Consider the following 21,814-nt stretch of genomic DNA (forward strand, 5'->3'; position numbering starts at 1 on the left):
ACCTAACACTACAGGTTCTTAGTAAATTGTGCCTTCTCTCCCAACTCTGAGGCTTATTCAGGGCGGAATTTCCCCAGGCCTGAAACTTCCTGCATGCACCAGAAACAGGTGCAGAGCTCCAGTCACATCCCCAGCGGCCAAAACTCAGTAGGCGTTCAACCAAAGTGTGTTGAGCAGACAGGCATCAGGGAATGCTGACACATTCCCAGACACAAAGCCACAGTAGGGACTCAGACACTGGAACCCCCGCCCCAGGATCCCTGCCAGTTTATCCTCCTCCCCCACCACCCCCCCCTGTTAGCCCAAGGCGCGGGAAATATTTAAAACAATTTTATTCATGAAAATATGCTGTACAATGCACTCTACACGGCCTCGACACGGCACACACGCACACGCACACGCTGACTGACGGCACGGCCACGGTACACAGCCTACGAAATGCGCCAGGGACGCCGCGCCCACAGCCCGCCCCGACCCGACACTTATAAATATGGGATAGAGGAGCCAGGACTGGCACGGAGAAAGGGGTGCTGGGGTTGGGGTGTGGATCCAGAGCTGAGGCCCGCTGGAGAGGCTGTGACCTGTTCTTGGGGGAGTGGGGGGTGGGGGTGGGGGTTGTAGGGACTGCAAAGAGCAACTGACTCGGAGAGAGAAGGGGAGAAGCTAGGATTGATTGACAAGGGTGGGAGGGAAGGGTTGAACCATGAGGGTGGAGGGTCAGAGGGGGGGTTTAGGACTAAGGACAGTTCGGGGTGCACAGCCAATAGGAGCTGTGAGTGTGTTTTCTGGAAGGGGTTGCTGGCTTTCGGTGGGTAGGCTAAGACCAGTGGAAAGTGTCAACTGGGGGAGGCGATTCACCACCTACCGCGAGGGACCCTGCAAAGGAAACTTGCAGATTCAGAGACGCCCTCGCTCACCTCCCCCCATCTCCGGGTAGGCTTCTCCAACCAGTGCAGCCCATCTCACTCCTCCCCACTCCCACCCAGTCCGGAATTCAGCCTCCACCCCCAGGCTTCCTGCCCCGGGAGTAGGGGGCGCGGCTCTCAGGAGTCTGGGCAGGAATGTGGGGTGCCCCAGCCCCTCCCTACCACATCCCTCAGCAGCCAACTTCTGAGAGATGTCTCTAGCAGGGCTGGGGCTGTCTCCTGGATCCTCCGTGGAGCTGGAATCAGGGGGATGGGGACCCGGGGATCGGGATGGGAAGACAGAGGCCCTCTGGGGGCGGGGCTGGCACCCGGGGCGCCGCGGGCGGCCCTCAGCCCGGCACCCAGCTCTGGTTGGGGGGAGGGGCCCCGGCCAGGCCGGGCGGCGGCGGCGGCAGTGCCGAGTCGAAGTTGAAGTCCATTTCGTCGCTGTCCATAAAGTCGTTGAGGATGATGGACTCGACGTCGCACTCCAGGCTGCCGCTGAACATGTCGAGGTCCAGGTCGGCCGGGAAGCGGTCCGGCGCCGCACCCAAAGGCCCGGCGGCCGCGGCGTATGGCCCGGGCAGTGCTTCCAGCAGGAGGCCGCCGGGCGGGCCCCCGAAGGCGGCCGCGTGGCCAGGAGGCGCCAGGCCCGCGGTGCCCGCCTCGCCGGGCTGCGTCATAAGGCTGATGGGGTGGGCTAAGGCACTGCGCGAGGGCACCGGCGGCGCGTACGGGGCCGCGCCCTTGCCAGGGTAGGCGGCGGCCGCGCCCGCCAGCGCGAGCTCCCCGGGCGCGCCCAGCACCGGGCCGGGGCGGGGTGCGGGCGGCGGCGGTGGCAGCAGCGGGGGCAGCGCCCCGGGGCGGAAGGGCGGGGCGGCCGGCGCGAAGCTGGCCTGCTTATTCTCTTGGATGGTCTGCATGGGCAGGCGTCGCAGCGCGCCCAGCACCGGCGGCCCGAAGCCCCCACCCCCGCCGTAAGCGCCGCCCTTGCAGCTGCCGAAGTAGGCGGGCGTCCCGGCGCGGGCCCGCGGCCCGTACGCGTCCTGCGCGCCGTCCAGCAGGGCCTCGGGCATCCCCGCGCTGCTGCCGTGCAGGCCCATACGGCCTCCCAGCTCCGCCAGGCGGGGCAGTTCCCCGGGGCAGCGCGCACCTAGCGCGGGCGACAGCGCGCTCGCGGGACTCGGGTACATGAGCGGCGACGACGGCGTCAGGGCCTCCAGGGCCTCGTCGTCCTCCAGTTCAGCCGCCTCCCCGAGCAGGGGTCTCCCGCCACTGCGAAAGTCGGCCCACGCCTCGTAGTCGTCGCTGGCGTGAGAGGCTGGGCTGGTGGCCCACTTGGCCGCGGCAGGCACAGGCCCTGGGGCTGGTGCGCCCGGGGAGCTGTCGTCGGGGCTTCGCTCGGGTGCCTGCAGTTGCTTCTTCTTGCTTGCCTTGCCCTTGATGCGCAGGAACTTGGCCCCATTGTCCATGGACACGGCCCTGCGCCGCGGGGTCTTGCCGGTCTTCCCGCCCTCGGGGTTCAGCATCCACCAGGAGCTCTTGCCTGTGCCTTCGTTCTGCACGCGGATGAAACGGGTGTGCAGCGACAGGTTGTGCCGGATGGAGTTCTGTGGCCAGAGACAAGGACATGGGTCGGGAGTGGGAAGTGAGGAGGCCATGAGTAAAGATGGGGTAGTGATGGAAAGAAGGGGGGGGGGAGGAAATAGAGAAAGAAGAGGATAAGAGAATGGAAAAGAGCCAGAAGGGGGAAGGGGAGGAAATAGGGGAGATGAAAAGGTGAGTGGGGGAAGGGATTAGGGGTGAGGAAGGCAGGGGTAAGCATCCGGTCAGACAAACTCATAATACCCATCCAAGACCCCTAGAACCACATCATCCCGCCCCGCCCCCGCCCCCGCCCCCGCAGGCACTGCCCAGGGGGTGGGGCCAAGCTTTGGGCGGGGCCTTTCCTGGGAGGCATGGCCAACCCTGAGGGCTGCTCTCAAGGGGTCTGCAGCAGGAGAGCAAGATCCCCTCTCTGACTCAGCCGAGCCCCACCGCGGGGCTAGCCAGGCTGCCAGCCCCCGCGCCCCCCACCCTCCACCCCCCAGCAGATTATGTAAGGGCTCATGCTGCTGTGGCTCATTTGTCCGCCCCCCTCCTTCCCCAGTCTGGCATGGCGCCAGGAGCCCGAAAACCCAGGGCTCCAGAAATCAATCTCGTGGTGACTGATTAAGCCCTGTTTAGAACTAATTGCTCTTTCGTGTGTGGGGAGAATAAATTACCTGCTTTAATTTCGTGTCTTTAAAATGCAACTGCAGGTAGAGAAGACTGTTAACCCTTTGCTGGGAGGGCCTGGCCAGGGGAAGCAGAACAGGTTGGGCATCCCCAAGGTGGGTAGAGGCCTGACACTTTGCAGAGATTTCCCCCAACTCTTCTGAGCTTCTGTGAACTCCACAAAGACCTTGGATTCCAGCAAAACACATCCATGGGCTTGGAGACCTCCGACCCCATTTCTGCTCAGTGCCCCACCTTCAAGCCAGCCCAGCTCTCTGGCCTGCCTTCTGGTTGCAGCCCACCCTAAAAAGCCCCTTCCTGGTGAAATCTTCACAAATCTCCACAAAGCAGGTGGCATGATGTCCACTTGCAGATAAGAAGACCAAGGCTCAGAGAGGTGGCTTACCCAGGGCTACACAGCCTTTCTGCTGTCCTGGGCACTTCCCTGGGCTTCACCCTTTGTCACCCCTGCACATATCCTATTCTAAACGTCTTTTGTGCCAGTCTGTACTGCTCCCCACATGACTGCCTGCTTTTGCCAGGCCTGTCCTGGGGACAGAGGAAGGCAGAGGAGGCCACAGCTAGACTGACTTCACAGGAACTTATTGGGCCTCCCACCTGGTGACCTTGACCTCCTGGTTCAAGTATTGCTGTGGAAACAGCATGGGCTTGGGTATCAGAAGGCTGGTCAGGATGCCTGGCTTTTTTCAGCCACTTAACTATATGACCCTGGGCTATTTGTTGCCTTAACCTCTATGAGCCTCAGTACTTTAGTGAGCTACCCTAAAAAAAATGGGTGATATTCAATAACCACCTTATAACACACCAAGTGTTCATAAACAGTTAAATCCCTCACCCTGTCCAGAAGACCCTCACCTGTTAGATCACCCACCCATAGACCGGCTCTGTCTCTACCTCCTTGATATTATGCTGAATGTAACTGTGCTGGGCACCAATAACTCTGGAGAGCTGGCATTAGCCATCTCAGGTACCAGAGTGTGGAGGCCCAGAGGCATGATGTAACTTGCCCATGGTCCCATAGGCAGCAATGCCAGGTACCACTCCAGATCTGCCCAGCTCATGGGCCTGCTCGTAGCTCTTTATACACCCAGCCCTGTAACCACTGAGCCATGAGGGCTCTCTCTCCTGTCCCCTTCCCATCAGTGTCCAGAAGGAAGGGTCCTTTCTGCTGCCCAGGGTACCCTCCCTCAGCCTGAACTCCTGACTCTTCAGGGCCCCAGGTGCCCTATCTCTGGCACTTTCTGGTCTTGGTAGGTGACAGCTGGGTCTCCAAGGCCCCTCCCAGTGTTGCCCTGCCTGGCTTCTCCTGGGACCCTGAGAGGAGGGGAGCTGGACCCTCCAGGGAGTGGTACTCACCCCCTTTCCTGTTCCCGCCCCTACACCTGCTTCCCCAGCCCCTCCCCCACACCTGTGTTCAGGGGCCGCAGAGGCCTCAGTGCTCCCAAATGGGACATCTGGCTTCCAGAGGCTCCACCTCCCAGCCTCTCCCGCTGAAGGCCAGTCAGGCAACACCTCCTGATTAATGTCACTATGCGCCAGCCTGGTTCTGAGTGCTCAGAGGTGGGGGGAGGAGGAAGGACATCACCAAGTACCAGCACCTCCTCAGTACTACCTGTTCAGCTCTGGGCCTTGTAAGTACTTTATCTCATGTAATCACTCTATCAGACTCCACACACGTCAGGGATTGTGATCCCTATCTCAAGATGAGGAGCATGAGGCTCAGAGAGGTTAAGGAAGTTGCCAGGGAAGTTGCCAAGTCACACAGTTTAAGTGGCAGAGCCAGGTACTGATTTCAGGTTAGTCTCACTGAGTCTAAAGGACATGGCATCCCACCTGGAGAGAGAGAGGTGTCGCAGGATTTCCAAAGCATCTTATGAAGCCAGCACTCCAGTGCTTCTCAAACCTTCCAGGTAACCATTCCCAGAAGCTGGCAGCCTGGGAAGACTGGGGGCATGTTCAAGGGTCAGAATTCCTTACACGTCTGTTTAGAACCTCCTTTTTAGAATTCAGGGGAATTTTGCATTGTTTGTCCTAATACATCCACATTTTCTGCATACAAATAAAAGTGTTTTAGATTAGCACCAAGAGCACGTGCTCTGGGCCTATGACAGTTTGTATCCTTCCCCTCTTTGTCTCCTGCCCAGCCAGGTACCCCTGGCTGCCCGAGCTCCAGCCTGAAACCTTGACTGATCAAACCCAGAAAGGAGAAAGGTCTTGCCCCAAGCCGCCCAGGACCTGGTGGCAGAGCTGGAATTGAGTCCAAGCCTCAGGATCCCTAGCTTGGTGCTCTTCCCCCTCCACCAAGCTTGATCTAGGGAAAGTCCCTCCTCCACTCTGGGCCTCAGTTTCCCTACCGGTAAACGGATGAAATGGGCCAATGGTATTCTGAGGACCTTTTTAATTTGATAATGAAAGTTCTTGGAATCATCCAGTCCAGAGGTCTTGAAACTTTTTTTAAAGTTGTGACACTCTTTTTGTAAATGGAATCTAATGCAATACTTGAGTGTTACACACTTAAGTCATCAGGGTATAGGGGCAGAAGTGCCGGGAGCCCTCTCCCTCAGCACCCGCCTTGCACTCTCCCTTTAGGAGGGATTCTGCAGGCCAGATAGATAGGGCAGATGGATGCCATGCCTTTCCTAGGGTCACCCAGGGAGGAGGCCCAGAGCAAGGTGAGGACCTTGGCCTCTGACTGCTGAGCTGGGCTCTCCATCAGGTGTGCACCAGGGCTGTGCCCCATGAGGGAAGCCCAGGCTCCGCAGCGTAGTCTGGCTCCTCAGGGCCCAGCCACCTGGTACCAATCAGAGCTCTGGGCCAAGATCCAATGGCAAGCGCCAATCACATCTTGCCCACAAGGCCTCCTGGGAGTCCAGAGGCCACTGAGGTGGTGAGGGAGGCAGAGGAGGGAGACGCCTCTGCCAGGCAGCAGTAACCAGGCTCCCTCTTGGAGTCACCTAGCAACCCACCACCACAGCCACGCCCTGGCATGCCCAGGCTTCCCTGATGCCCAGAGCTGGGCGGGCTTCTAGGGCCTCATACCTCCTACACCTCCAGACAGACTTGCGGCGGGTTCCCAGGAGAAACAGAACCTGTCTGATTCAGGCTCAGGGAGACAATTAGGGGCAGAGAGAAGGGACAGTGGCCATCTTTTGTCCATCCTACTCTCCCTCAGAACCTGGCCCAGGGAGGCCAGTCTCCAGAGGCCTCATCCACCAGAAAGAGGCTGGTGCAGGGCAAAGTGCATGGGCTCCTGTCTGGGTCTGAGCAGTAATGCATTCATCTGACAGCACAACCCTAGTTTTGGCTTCAGTGCGGATCTGGAGCAAGATGCTTTGAACCTCAGTTTCCTCCAATGGTAGCTGCTTCTACCCTTGCTTCCCCACAGCTCTCCACTATGCAGCAGCCAGTGATCCTTTCGATGATCTCAGAACACTCCAATGCACCCATCTTACTCAGAATAAAGAACAGGGGCCTGGCTAGAATCCACAAGCCCCTCTGTGACCTCTCAGACTCCTCCCCTGACATTGTCTGGCTTGATCCTCCCTCTGTCCCTTGAACCTAACAGGCATGGTTCCACCTTGGGGCCTCTGTCTCAGAGAAACACTGTTCCCCCACATACCCACAAAAATCCCTCATCTCCTTTGAGTCTCTGTCCAGATGCTTTTCAGGAGGCCCATCCCTGGCCACTCTTTTAACAATTGCTCTTCTTCTCTGCCATGTCTTGGCTCCCTTACCTTACTCTAAATTTTTCTAAAGTCACTATCACTTTCTAAATATATAATTGATATATATATATATATATATATATACACAGTATATGTATAAATTAATAAATTATATGTTGTTGATATATACAATTTATCTTCTGTATTTATTACTTATTGTCTGATTTTCCTTATATTAAAATATAAGGAAATTAGAACCTTAAAATATAAAGGGGGCTGAGGGCCCCCCTCACTTATTCATGAGGGATTTTTGTGCATTTTTTTTACTGTACCCCATGATTTGATATATACAAGGAGTTTAATAAATGTTTGTAGAATGAATGAGAGAGAGAAGGGAGGTAATAATATGTCACAGGAAGAATTAATGAGACTGGGCAGAGTAGTAGGAACATGGCAGGAGCTTCTCCAAACTGGGCTGAGAGAAGGCAACCTAAATAAGAGACCAGTGTGGAGTGGAGAAATTCAGGAAGAGTATGACCCACGAGGAGAAAGGCAGAAAGGAATAAGGCTTCCAGGAGAGGTGAAGATGGTCTCACAGGGTGAACGGAGCAGCTGCTCACTCCAGCCCCTACCCTGCACCCTCCTGCTTCTCAGATAGACTTGGTTAACCCAGGGCCTGCTGCAGCCAACGGTCCTCACAGCCTGTACCATCTGAGCCAGAAGACACTCCAGGAGCCCCAGTGGGAACAGAATACCCTCGTCTCCCTTGTGGTCAGGGTCTGATCCATTTGGTGGCGGCAGCTCATCTATCCAGCAGGACACCCTCATCTATTCCCAGGACACCCTTCGCCCACGAGCAGTAATGCATTCATCTGACAGCACAACCCCATTTATCCAGCACACCAGTCCCATTTATCCAGCAAGTACAACCTCATTTGCTAACAGCACTCTATTCACCTGATGGGCCCCCTCATTTATCCAGCAGGACACCCTCATTTATCCTCCAAGTCAGAGGCTCTCCTTCCTCCTGTGGTGTGGCTGTGTTCTCTGACGGTGCAACCCGACTGATCCAGCAGGACGTCATCTCTCCTACAAGTACACTTCATTCCCTGACAGTACAACCTCATTTATCTAATAATGCAGCCTCACCTTGCTTCCAAGTACCACCTCATTCCCTGACAGTACAACCTTATTTATCTTCCAGCACAACCTCATTTCTCCTTCCAGCACAGCTTCATTCTCTGATAGCTCAACCTCATCCAATCTTACTTCTCCAGCCAGAGCCTGTCAGATCTCTTGAGGAAGGGGAGTGAAGGAGAGAAAAGGGGTCCCACCATTCCCTGTCCCATGTCTACAGAGAGCTGTCTGACACTATGACTATGTCCAGTCTCCCCAGGTCCAAAAGGGCCCATAGACTTAGAATTCTAGGTTGCTTGGCCCGGCCAGCACTCCACCATTACCCCGCCTCCCTTTTGTCCCCTCGGGGGCTAAAGAGAGCCCATAGCATGGATTTCCTCCAGCTCTCCAGGAGGGAAAAGATCCCAACTGATTTGATTTATAGCTTTTGCTGATTTATGTGGCATGGGTACTCCCATCGTAGCCAGTTTTAGGCTGCCAGTATGACGTGATCACCGAGTGCAAAATTGGGAAGTGTGCAAGATGGCTCTCATGAGCCAGTGCAAGCCAGCTCTAGCATACCACTGGCACATACTTCAAATACCCAGGCAAGAGACAAGCAGCACTACTACATGCCAGACTCAGACCAGGTTCATTACATACTATTTACAAAGGGAGGAAACTGAGGCTCAGGTGGGTTAAGAAGTGGGGAAGTGATGGATCCAGGTCTAGGCCTCTGGGCTGTTGGATTCCAAAACCAGGGCTCACACCCCCAACGTGGTGGGTGGCAATGCCCTGCTGCCCACACCAGTGGCCATCCCTGCCTTGGTTCTCAAGCCAAGCTTCCTGGCTTCTAACACAGACAGGAGACCCAAGGCTTGTGCCCCACCCACTGTAAGCCCTTGCTACCTCCTGGCCTCCCTGGCACCTGGGGAATTCCAGGACCCTCCCAGTTCAGTCCAGGGTCTTGTCCATCCATCTAAGCCCCAAACCAGGTATGGGTGTCTCTCTAGGTTCCATCACTGTCCACGGTTCATCCCAGCCCCTCCCTCAGGAAACTGAGCCTGTCTACAAGATGGGGATGATGATCCAGCTCCTCCCTCAGTGCCTCCCTGAGCAGAGATCACCTGGGGGGGAGGGGGGAACAGGGGGGTACAAGGGCTCTAATCCCCTCGACAGCTCCTATTTCTTCTCTTCCTCCCTCCCTACCTCTCTTCCTGCAGGAAGAAAAGTCAAGGGCAGGGGTTGGAATCCCAACTTCATCCAAGTGACCCTGGGTCTCCCCTGTAAAACAGGGTGACAATCCCAACACCCATGAGGGAGGGCTGAGACCTGAATGAGATCCTACATGTCAAGAATCTCATCCCTCCCTGTCTCAGAGCCCCCAGGAGCAGCCCCTTTCCCATCCCGTATCCCCCACCCCACTCTGGCCTAAAAATACACACCTGTCTCAGACAGAGCCATAGACTCTCCAGGAGTTACTTGCTCTGCTGCCTGGGGTGAAACTGGGATGCTCAATCCAGGCAGGCTTCCTGGCAGAAGAGGTGACCGGGGTGACCCCAGGGACCCGAGACCAAGTATAAATCCTTGGTACTAGGGCCTGTAGTAGAGGAGGGGCAGAAGGGCAGGTGGAGCACCAGAGCCACAGGTGTTGACAGGTGAGTAGGCTTAGAGTCAGCAGTGGGACAGAAGTGGGCAGCCAGAGGCCAAGAAGAATGTCCAAAGCAAGGCATTAGGTCAAAGGATAGGACCTGGCACCCCCGCCCCCACTCCAGTGACTGCACAACCCACACACCCAGACTGGGCAGCAAATAAATCAGCAGCAGAAGTCCAAGTTCGCCCCTACATGGCTCCTCATCACCTGTGGGCTTGAGTCCAACTCCAGGCTGCTATTAAAGAGCCCTTGATGCTCTTCAACTTCATCACCTACAGTCCCTTAAGCCCATCTGAGACTCAGCCACCCAGATATCTCACACCTCCATGCCTTTGCACACTCTGTTCCCTTTGCCCTTCCAACTCTCTGCTTGACCAGTTTTTGCTGCTCCATCAGAGCTAGCTCTGTAGCTTCTTCTAGTCCCCTCTGTGAGCCCCAAAGATAATTGCTCCTACCTTAGTGCCATTGCAGAAATCTAACTGCAAACCGAGTACAACTGTGCATGAGCCTGCCTCCCCGCTTGAACTTTGTGGGCAGTCCTTAGCTCACCGTAAGCCACACATAGGATGGAGCTCTCAGCAGCCACAAACCACTCAGGGCCCGGCCATTCTGTGAAGTTTTTGTTCAGCAAAACCTCAGGCCAGAGCTCTAGGCCTCTCCCTCCCTCTGGTTTCATCTCCTGTTCATTTTGCCTCTGCCATTTCCCCCCCCCTCCTCCTCCCCCTCCCCCCCCCCCCCTCCTCCTCCTCCTCCTCCTCGGCACCTCCTGGCTCCTCAGGAGAATTCAGCAAAGTGAGGAGGGAAAGAACCAGTCATTTACTGAACATTCACCACTGACCATGCACTCAACAATAAATCTTATTGAGTCTTTGTGACAACCCCCTCTGAGTGTATCTATTATCCCCATTTTACAGATGAGAAACTGAGGCTCCAAGAGACAAACCAACCTGCCCGAGGTCACAGGGTATACGTGGTGGTGAGAATTCACACCAAGTCTCTTCCACCCTGAGATGCCCAGGGGGGAGCCTGGGCCAGGCAGAAGCCCAGGTGGGCCTGGGATGGGGGTGGGAGGTGCTGTCCACACTGGCTCGGCAACCCCTCCACAGACTGTCTTCCCTCATCCAGGATGAAAGGAATCCCTAAGTGAAAAGCCATTCAGGCCTCTCCCTGTCTCTCCTCAGTCTGAGCCCCCTCCTCCCTCTGCACCAGCACCTCCCTGCACCCCTGCTCAGGCCCTGGGAGCAGCTGTGGTGACCTCACCCAGCCCTGCCCTGGGTCTGGCTCTGGGGAGGGCCCAGCAGCTGTGCCCTAGCCCTGCTGGCTGGCTCCAGGGGGAAAAAAGGAAGAGTGGGCATGGTGCCAAGAGAACCATCTGCTCTCCCAGGGGCATGGCCACCCGCACAGACACTGGCCTCACCCCCAGAGGCTGCCCTTGGCCCCCTGTCCCCATGCCAAGGGGCTCTAGGAGCCCAGGCCAGCCCACCCAGACCGGGGCATCAGTCCTCATCTGCCATCTGTCTTCTCCTGGATACTGAGAAGTCCTTACAGGGCATGTTGGAGCATGAATGTCCGCTAAAAGATGAACAAGTGCAGAGGCCAGAGGGCAAGGCTGGGTGTGCTGAGCCCTATCTGCCCCAGCCTTGCTGGGCTAAGAGCCTGTGATCTCCTGGGGAGGGGCCTGCATCCCCTCACATCTGCTCAGCTGGCAGGTGCCTCTGGCAAAGGGTAAGCCCCTTCCCCCACAGCCCCAGCTCAGGTTACAGAGGAGGCAAGGCCAGCTGAGGACAGGGGGAGGGGACAGGAGGGGTGGAGGAGGCATCACAGCTTCCCAGAGTGTTGGGGGAGGGGGAATTCAGATCTCTAGATAGGACTCCAAGCCAGAGAGGGAGGAACCATGCCCAAGGTCAAAGCCTCCCAATGGTTAAAGAGGAGCTGGTGTCCAGGGGCAGGTAGCCCTGGGTTCGAGAATGACCTTGAGCAAATCATTGTCCTCATCTGTGAAAATACAGAACCTACACCCTGCCTGCTTGCCTCCCAAGGCCATGGGGGACAGCTCTGTGGGCTAGAAAGCAGTGGGTCAACCTAAGGGCAGGACAGAGCTTGGAAATCCTAAATATCAGATACCTCAAGGACAGAAGGGAGGCAATAGAGCAGGAACCCCTCTCCCCCTGCAACACACACACACACACACACACACACACACACACATACACCAGTGTCTCTCAGGGATCAGGGCTTAAGGACCCCAACTCAGCATAGTAGTAGGGAGGTGGTTCTTTTCCTTCCCCCGGGCAAAGATTAACAGTAGCGATATTTACTAAGATTTATTGAGCACTTTACAAGTATTTCTCCTATAATTCTCACAACAAAGCTTGGGCATAAGTCCTGTTATTATCCCATTTTGTAGAGGAGGAAACAGGTCCAGTTGCCCAAGGCCACACAGGGAATGAGTGGTAGAGCTAGTATCTGCCCTTCCTTTCTTGCCTCCAAGACTCCTAACTATACTACTGTCACGCCTCCGAAATCCTCAAGGCCACAGGCCTGGAATCTTGGCCTCTGTGAGCCTCCATCCTCTCTCAGGCTCATATTCTCTACCCCAGCACCAGGCCCACACTGGGCACTTGAGCCAGGCTCCCTACTCCACCCTCCACACTACTCTCAAGTGATCTTTCTCCATCCCCAACAGCTTGGAGTACCAGCTCCCCATTTTGGCATTCAAGGCCACTCGCCCTCAGGCCCTTGCTTGCTTCTCCAGCCTCAAGTCCTGGCCAACACAGCCAGAACTCCCAGAGTCCTGCAGGGTCTGACCTGCTTTGTCTGGTTCCCTTCCCCTTCCCCCAAACACCCTTAGCTTATTATCTGGCCTTCCATCATGACCCTGAGCAGTCTTTATCCTGAATCAAAATCCGGAGTCCTCATCTTATCTTCCCAGATTGACCCTGGGGAATCTCAAGGTCAAGGAGATGTTCAGTTCCTCTGAGCAGCACTGCACAATGGACCTGGATTAAAGTGAATGGAGGACGCTGCCATCAGTCGTGGGGCCTGCAGATGGAGGGAGGAGACATCAAGGGCTGGGGGACATCTTTTAAAGAGCTCTCTGAGAAAACCAGGGACCCTGGATCCATGCATGCCCAGACTGCAAGCCTCAGGGCCAAACTCCAAGGGAAGCAGAGATGATAGGGGCGGGACATGGTGGCGGTGGTGGTCGGGGGTCAGTTTGGAATGGCCTGGCCAGAGCACTAGGTTAGGAAAGAATGAGCCCTGGGGAGTTTCATTTCTGTCACTTACAGTGGGATACTGTGAAAGCCACTTTATATCTCTCAGCATTAGTTTCCTCATCTGTAAAACAGGGACAGTAACATATCAGCTTCACAGGATTGCTGTGAGAATGAAACGAAAGCATGTCGTGAGGGCTGAATCCTGAGCTGGAATAGTTCAGTGTGGATAAAGCAAGGGTCAGAAGATGAGAGTGGTGAGTGATGTGGCTGGAGAGGTTGACTAGGGCCAAGTGGTCAAGGCCTTGGGCTTCAGTTAAAGCCCCAGGATCGGATCCTGTGGGAACAACACTGTGCTGTACACATGCTCTTGTCTCTCCCACCAGATGGGGAGCTACCAGAGAGCAGGGGCTGCGACTTTCAGGTTCTTCACCATTCTGAGTATTCACACTGACATTTCCCCTCCATCCTGCAGCCAAAGGCTCAGTGGCAGGGCACAGCAGCCCATTCTTTTTCCAGTTCTGGACAGCATGACTGCTACAGTATGGGGGCTGGGGGAATGTGTTGAAGATAGGGCGGGGGGCGGGGGGGTGGTGTGGTCAGCCCCTTGGAGCTCACTATAGGGCGTTCAATTCTCTGGAAAACCTAACAAAGAGTGAGGAGGAGGAGGAGTGGCTCAACCTGAATGGCCTGTTTAGAGAAGAGGCTGGCCCACCCTGGAAAACAGAAGGAGGCAAGAGCAAGCAGGAGCCGGGGGAAGTTACCATCTAAGGCATCAGTTCAGAATCTGACCATCACCAGACAAACCTGTTAAAGTATAGATTCCAAAGTCCACCTGACGAGCGTCTGACATAGAGGGTTTGAGACGGGGACTCAACACCTTTACTCACTAAAAGCTTCTAGGTAACTCTGATCATCAGCCAGGTTTGCCAACAACTAAGGATTTAAGGCGGACATTCTCAGGCAGACGCAGTGGGTTCCAGAATCACCTGGGAGGGAGGCCTTTGTTCAAACCACCCAAGCACCCCGCCTAGTTTCTGAGGGGTGTCCCAAGGGATCAGTTCTACAGCTGCCTTCGTGAGCATGTGACAGTGGAAGTGGGTGTGGGTTGAGAACTCCAGTGTCAGCTGCAAGGTGGCAGTGGGAAGGCAGCCTGAGATCAGAGGCATCAAGGAAAGTTGGAGGGAGGGCAGGGCCTGGACAAGGCCAGCAGAGGGCCCAGGGGTCCAAACAGAGCAGTTTGGGCTTGGTTGGCTCCCAAGGGAGCTGAGGAGTCCCAGAGGGTTCTGGAGCATGCGTAAGCCTTGGGGCAGGAGGGCTGGCTGGTGTGTGGGCTGGCACTGCATGGGCATTGGGAGATGGTAGAAACAGACAGGTCTAAATCTAGGCTCAGCCTCATCCCAGCTATACTGCCGTAGCCAAGTGACTTCATCTTTCCGGGCCTCCATTACCTCAACTGCAAAATGGGGCTAAAAACATGTACCTGTTAGATCCCAGAGAATATGAAATGAGAGAATTTCATATTGAAGTGCCCACTGACTGCCTAGCACCCAGACATTATTGCTCTTAATTCTTGTTCCCCTTCCCACAAGAGGCATCCCCCTTAGAGACCAGAAAGGTTCTCTGCAAAGATGGAGGCCCTGGGGGGGAGGGTGTGGGAGGCCCCTCCCCTACACGCCACCTGGCCCCCCTCCCACCTCCACATATGGCTTGGGGGGTGGGGAGAGGCAGCAAACAGCCAAACCATCCCAAACTGGAGTTGGTTTCTATGGTAACCAGGGTGCCAGGAGGAAGGGGGTGCTCTAGATCCAGCTGTCCCCCTGAGCACCCTACCCAGGCCCCAGAGCCTCAGCTAATGCCCCCCCAACACCCTCCACCCCCCATCTGCCTGCTCTGGGGGCCAGCTTGGGCTGCCATGAGGGCCAGGAAGGAGGTGCCCACTAACCAAGCACCTGGCCGACATTCTTCCAGGTGGTTATTAAGACTCCTATTTCGCAGATGGATAACTGACTTGCCCCTTCATTGTGCCCAGAGTATGTTTGCCACCTGGGCACTGCCAGGGGCAGGGTGGGAAGTTCCAAGCAGGAGTCCCAAGTTCGAGTCCACCCAAACCTGTACTCATATACGTCCACCCTGAGAAATTCTATCAGTACTTTGTGTCCTCAGTCCCAACCAACCTCTCATAACTCCTAGAACCAGAGGGGTTGTCAGTCACCCCCCGGAAAGAACCAGAGATCGAGTTAAGGCCCTTTGGACACTGATGAGAATACTGAGGACCGGGAATGGGAGAGAGCTTTGCTCCAGCTCACATACACTGGGTCGGGTTCCCTTATAGGTGCTCTGTCCACCCCATGCCCACTCCCAACTCCACAGCTCCAACTGACCCCAAAGGACTGAACTAGGACACCCTGAGTGATGCTCCAGGGGAATGAGTCGCAGCTGGGAGAAAGAAAGAAGTCCTAACATTAAGACCTGACTAGCAAGAGAAAGGCAGTGCCAGAGGTCATGAGCTCTCAGTCAAGGGGAGTGTGTGAAGGGACTGAGCTGGGGGAGGAGGCATGGAAGGGTGTGTTGGGCTCTGTGAGTCCCCCTTTCCCTGGGCACCTGAAGTCTGATCGGATGTGGAAGAACTGGACACCAGTGTGTACCAGGTTCCCAGGTACCCACCCCCACAGGCTGCAGGAGGGAGGGTGCACTGGTGAGTCAGCCACAGGTGAGGGGCGGGGAGGTGAGGAGCGGCTCTGTGATAGCTGGTACAGCCATACCCCAGAGGTTCATGTCCACACACAGTCCAGAATCAGCCCTCACAAGACACAGAGAGCAGGGCTTCCACCGCCCCCAAGACCACACGTGGTGGCCACCACCAGCTGCCACTCAAAGAAAAGAGAAGGTGGGCTTCCAGGAAAAGCTCGCTTCTAGCCTCGATGGCACAGGGAAAGCTTACACTTGGGGGTTAGAAGGGGGTTCAACTCCCAGGCCTGCCACTTCCTAGGATGTGACCCCAGGGCAGGGCAGTTCTCCATCTGGGAAAGAGAGATCCTAATAACCACCTGGAAGGACCTGGTCAGGCGCTTGGTTAGTGGGCACCCCCTCCCGGGCCCTCTCAGCCAACCCCACCCTCGCTGGCAAAGCCCCAGCTCCAGTCAGTCCTGAGGCTGGAGTCCTCCGGCCCGAGAGAGAGAAAGAGAGAGAGAGAGAGAGAGAGAGAGCCCCCAAACCGCAGAAAGTGGGGGTTGGTGGGCACTGAACTTTCGAACCGCAAACCCCACCCCACCCCCAACCCCTCGCGCCGTTCATTACCTTAACACGAGTTAAAAATAACCGTCTCATCTCTTTAAATTAGTCTGTCTGCAATTACCGCCTGGCACGGCGCTGCCCGCCATCGTCCCGCTGGAGCGGCGCCAGGTGGCAGGCGGGGCCCTCACCCTGTCTGTCGGTCTGTCGGCTTCCTAGTGCCCCCTCTTCCCCTCCCCGCAGCGAAGCTACCCCCAGGGGCCTGGGGACCCAGCTCCCCAAGTTGTGTGGGTATGGGTCCAGCACCCTGGGCTCCGGACAGCCAAGAGCGAGGGGGCGGGCGGGCTGGCGGGCGGGGAGCCGAGGGCTGGGGTGGGGGCTCCAGAGTGCGGGGGAGGGGCCTCAGGAGGCCCGGAAAGCCGGAAGGGCCCGCAGCGCCAGCGCTAGCTCGTGGGTGGGTGTGAGCAGGTGGCCGTGGGAGTCTGCCGGGCGTGCCAGCAACTGTGCCAGGAGCGGCTGGCACGGGCTTGTGCCCAGGAGGCGGGCAGCTGCCAGCCCCCCGCTCGTGCAGTGTGTTTGTGGGGGGGTTGTGAGGACACCCCCCAACCCTGGCTCACACAGCCTCTTCCCACACCCCACTAGCCCTGGGGGCTGGGGATCCCCGGAGGACAAAGAAGGAGGAGGGAGCCCTGCTCCAGCAGGCTAGGGGAGGAAAAAAGGGGGCGCCCCCTGTACTCACAATCAATGCTCAGCCCAGCTGTAGCAGGACCCTCCTCCTGGAGTCTCAGATCAGTCCCTCCTTCTAGCCCCCATCCCACTTAGGACCTATTGGCCAGCCTGGGCCGATGGGGGTAGCACACCATCCCTCCAGATCCCACCCCCCAACAGCCAGGCTGCTCCAGGCCCTGAGGGTGAAGAGAAGTCCTCATCCCTGTGCTCCTCCCCGACCAGGCCTGGGGACAGGAATGGGAGGCGCCCAGGCTTGGCCTGGGAGCTCCCAGGGGAGCTGGCAGCCAGGAAACAGGCAGAACAACTCCAGGGGCGATAAGAGACAGGAGTGCTAAGTGCTTCACCGGGACCCAGAGCAGCCTGGAAGGCTCCCTGGAGGAGTCATCAGTAGGGAAGGTGGAGCTGGAGCATCTGAGAGAAAGTGGGAGGCTCTACCTGGATGTCTGATAGCCACACTTCTGGGACACTAGAGGGATGGGGACCTCCTGTCCAAGCCTCTTCCCAGGCCTGGAGACCCTCTACTCTGAACACTATCAGCCTCTTCAGGCTTCAGCCTGGTGGGTGTACTGCGCCTGCTGCTGATCTTGCCTCCTTTGATGTGCTCGACTACCTCCCCACATCACAGGCGGGGCCACCAGGCAGAGGCCAAGCACATGAGCCCTTCCTGATCTGTCCCACTCTGCCTTTCCCGGGTCACCTCCCTGCCATCCTTAGGAGCCTTGGGTTTTAGCCTAGCATGCCCAATGGCCTCCCAGACCCAACATGCTCAATGCCACCTCCCCTGGAAGAATTTCTCCCAAGTTCTACCCCAATGAAAGCAGCTCAGATCAAGTGCCACCTTCTCAGTGAGGGCTTGCTGGGCTCCCCAAGGGATCTAACCTGCCTTCCCCATACCTCTGCCCCCACCCCTGGCCCTTCCTTCCTGTAAAACACAGGGCCTGAGTGTGGAACTGGCTGAGCCCTGGTGTGTCCTAAAGGCAAGTCCAATGTCTTTCCTTTTGGTTGACCTACTCCATCTAACCCAGGGTTTAGTACAACCCAGGGGTCCCAGTCCAACATTTATGCGTGTGTGTGTGTTGGGGGGGGGGGGCGGGGGAGGAAGGAAGGAATAATGGGCCCTGGCCCCAGTCTAGGCACCTGAGGTGTACCACAGCCCCTGCTAACCAGAGGCTGGTTAGGGATGGCCCCTCTACCAGGTCCCTGGAGGGACTGACTGGGAATGGGGGAAGAGGCAGCAGGGGGAGCAGGATGAGAGGGAAAAGAGGCTCCCTGGGGAGCTGAATGGAGGGAGTAGAAGGAGGATAACCACCAGGGAATGAGATGGGAAAGACCAGAGTCCCCTCTGAACAGCCCTTCCCCAGTGGCTGGATGGTCTCTGCCAGGGCCTAGGTCAGGAGCCCAAGCCTGAGTCTCCCTCTCCAATGCTCCAGCCCAGGACGAGCCTTCCAGAACTCCCTCCTTCCTGAGCCCAGACCCAGGGAGAACCACTGTGTCCTGAGCAGCTTGGTGCAGTGGAAATCGCATCCAGTGGGCAGGCTGGAGACCTGGGCCGTCATCCAGGGCCTGCTGCTCACTGATGGCCTGAGGAAAGTCCCATCTCCTTCCCGGGCCTCAGTCTCACAGTCTGAGAAATGAACTCGTGGGACTAAGTTGTCTCCAAGCACACTCCCAATCACATTTTAGGATTTAGACCTGCCCCTGTTGAAAAGCCATCAATGTCCCACTCCCACACCCAGCGCCAGCAGGACACTATCTCAGAGGCTCTGTGGGGCATGGGAGGGAGAGACCCCAGGACTGGAGTCCAGCTTTCCCATCTACTGACGGTGTGACCTCGGGCAGTTCACTCCTCCACGCGTGCCTCAGTGTCCAGCTCTGTACATGGTGACAATAAAACCCCCCTCAGGGACTGATGAGAGCCTTTAAGGAGACACCTGGCACAGATGCCTGAAAGTGTCTGGCACAGGCTTGGGCCTGAGAGCCTCAATGAACTGCAGTTCTCTCCTAGCTTCCAGCTTCAGGTCCCCTCTGGGCATCTTCCCCCATCATCCCTAATCCGGCAAGCCCAGTGGGAGCGCCACCTCCTGTAGCAAGCCCTCCTGGCTTACTCTGGCCCACAGCCTCAGCATCCTTTGCACCATCCACCCATTTCTTCCCCTTTTCGCCAGAGAGCACTGGTGGCTCCTCAGTGCCAGGCTCTACCACTGGGTGCTGTGGGCACAGAGATTACTCCGACACTGCCACTGTCTTCCACAGGCAGGGTGGGGAAGGGAAACGAGATAGGACACAAAAGACTAAGACCTCTGACAGGCAGGGAGAGGACCAGAGAAGAGGGGTTCCTAAGCTAACTAAAAAGGGTTAAGGAAGGTTTCCAGGAAGAGGCACCTGAACTTTGCCCTTCAGAACAAGGAATATAGCTACAGGGAGAAGTAAAAGGTGGGACAGTGCATGGGGAGCAGGGAAGGAGGTGGGAGCAAAGCCCAAGGGCAGGACACACTTGGGAGGAGTAAGTGTTCCAATGGGAGCTGACCCCAAGGGGACTGGAGAGGCTAGGGAAGAGGCTCGTGTCTGGTCCTCCACCCTGTGACCCCACCCCATAGTGGCCTGAGAGCCATAGGCTCCCAGGTCAGAGCACCCACGACCCCTATAATGCAGCCACTGGGCATCTAGTGCTGTCCATGCCGACAAGCTTGCCACCCCCCCCCCCCCCCCCGCCACTGGCACACCTCCTCTGACCCTGTCTGCAGCCGCCACCAGGCACAGCCCCCTCCCTCCATTTAGGCATGCCTCCCTGGCAGAGATCCTCCTCTCCCATAGGGAGTCTGACAGCTCACAGACCTTAGGCACAGCCCCTCCATCCCCAACTTCCTATCCCCCCCCCCCAAAAAAAACACTGACTATTCCCATTCCCCACGAGAGGGTCTGGAAGGCATAATCCAGTCAAGCCCCTGTCCTCTCCCAAGATGGCTCTCCCCTTTCCCCTGGCTGGCAGTGAGGCTTCCCTTGGGGTGCCCCTGCCCCTCCCCCACTCCCACATGCATCTGAGCTCAGAAAGCCTGGGAAGTGGAAGACAGCCTGGGGTAGGCAGAGACGGATCCCCAGCCCTCAATGCCGTGCCCTAACACCAGCAGCAGTCAGCACCAGCCCATCATACTGATCAAAGCAAGGGGGACAGCAGCTGCCCCATGGAAAACTCAGATCCCAGGTCACCTGACAAGTCACCCCACCCCAGACTAGCTGGTGCCCTAAGGTGAACTCCTGGCTCCACAGGAAGGGCTGTGAGCTGAAGGTTGCACTCCTCACCCTGGGGTCAGCACCAGGCAGGGAAGTGGGGAAGATTTTGGGGGAAAGCAGCCACTGACCCAAGTCATGATGCCAGCTCTTTAAGGAGGGTGCCCTGGTGGAGAGGGTAAAACAAGAGTAACTCAAAGCACACTCATGGGGTCAGAGGAGGCTCCCCACTGTCCGAAGCCTGGGAATGGGTTCCTCCGCGATGCCTCCAGGAATGGGCTGGGGGTGTCCTTCAGGGGTGCCTCAAAGTGGCAGTCAGTCCCTTGTTACCCCAAGAGACCTCCCATCCCGCATCCAGAATATGCACACAGCTGCTCCCAGCACGCCCCCTCCTGTCTGCTGGCCGGCCCCACGCCCTGGGCTCACACTCCTTGACCCCTGGGGGTGCCCCGGGGCAGGAGGGCCTCCCTCCCGCCGGCTCGCCCGGAACCCAGACGCACAGAGCTCCCTCTGGAAGCCCTAGCCAAGGAGCCCAGCCCCTCTCCCCAGCCGGACGCCCCCACCTTCCAGCCGGCCGAGCTGTTGCTGTCGCCTTTATCCTTGAAGTAGGGCACGTAACGGACCATCCAGTCGTAGATCTGAGAGAGCGTGAGCCGCTTGTCCGGGGCGCTCTCGATGGCTTTGGTGATGAGGTCGGCATAAGACAGGTTCCCCCACGCGTTCCGCCGAGAGCTCTTGGCTTTCCGCAGCGGTCCGACCTCCGCTCCCAGTGGCGGCGCTGGGGCCATCGCCGGGGCCGTCGCCCGGCGCTCCAGCCCGCAGTCCTCGGCGCCCGCAGCTACCCCTGGACCCAGCGCTCGGTCTTCGTCGCCAACCAGGTCGGGCTGCGGCAGGGGCCAGGTACAGGAGCGCGGCCGGCTTTGCGGCGCGAAGTCCGGGTCCACGTCCACCTGATGCGCTCGCAGCTTAGCAGCCATGGTCCCGCCCGGCTCGGGCGAGGAGGGAAGCTCCGGGGAGGGTGGGCGGGCGGCTCCGGGATCTGCACGCCCCGGGGAGGCCCGCGGGAGGGGTCCCTGGCGGCGCCGGCTCAACCGCGGGGCGCCATGGGCCGGGGCACGGAGACAGAGGGCTGGTGTCGCTGGAAAGCCCAAAGGGAGGGAAAGACCAGAGCAGTGAGGGGGCGGCGGCCCCGGAGCCCAGCGAGCACACACCTCGGCCAGCTCCGCTTCTAGCACCTGCCGCCCGCCTGAACCTGCAGCCACCGCCGCCACCGTCGCTGCCGCCGCTCACCGGGCGCCGGCCCCGCGCGCGGGCCCCGGTCTCCTGGGACGAGGCCGGATTGCACCATGCCGGAGCCCGAGCCCGTGCGGGAGCCCGCACCGCCGCCGCCCCGTGAATGCCGCCGCCGCCGCCGCCGCTCCGGCTCCAGCGCCAGCTCCCGCGCCTGCCGCGCTCAGCGCCGGCTGCACCTCGGGATGGGCGGGGGACCGAGAAGGGGCGGGTCCGGCGGGGGCGGGGGCGGGGCGTACCCACTAGCAGCCACGGAATCCTGGGCCTGCCCGGTACCCCGCCCGCGGGCCGGGGGGTGGTGGAGACGCGGGGCGCGCGACTCGGGGCGACCCCACCGCATCCCCTGCAAGCAACAGCGCCGCCTATGGAGCAGTGGAGGAGTGGCGGGCGCGACCCCGCCCCCTGCTCGGCTCTAGGGGAGGGGGCGCGGGGCGTGTCCCTAGCGCCCTCATTGGTTCGCAGCAGGGCTGTCCCACCCACGGACTCGGCAGGATCCCTCCC

General features: G+C 58.1%; 1 protein-coding gene across 1 annotated transcript; it reads right to left on the minus strand.

Annotated features, from left to right (window-relative positions):
* Window positions 1–314: 314 nt before the first annotated feature.
* FOXO6 (forkhead box O6) lies at window positions 315–21,497 on the minus strand. Its single transcript, XM_036350637.1, has 2 exons — window positions 20,587–21,497; window positions 315–2,515 (listed from the first exon to the last, which is right to left on the minus strand). Exons 1-2 carry the CDS (start codon window positions 20,998–21,000, stop codon window positions 1,256–1,258), a joined length of 1,674 nt encoding a protein of 557 aa, XP_036206530.1. The 5' UTR covers window positions 21,001–21,497; the 3' UTR covers window positions 315–1,255.
* Window positions 21,498–21,814: the final 317 nt, after the last annotated feature.

The sequence above is a fragment of the Myotis myotis genome, unplaced genomic scaffold (genome assembly GCF_014108235.1).
Source record: "Myotis myotis isolate mMyoMyo1 unplaced genomic scaffold, mMyoMyo1.p scaffold_m19_p_2, whole genome shotgun sequence".
NCBI lineage: Eukaryota > Metazoa > Chordata > Mammalia > Chiroptera > Vespertilionidae > Myotis > Myotis myotis.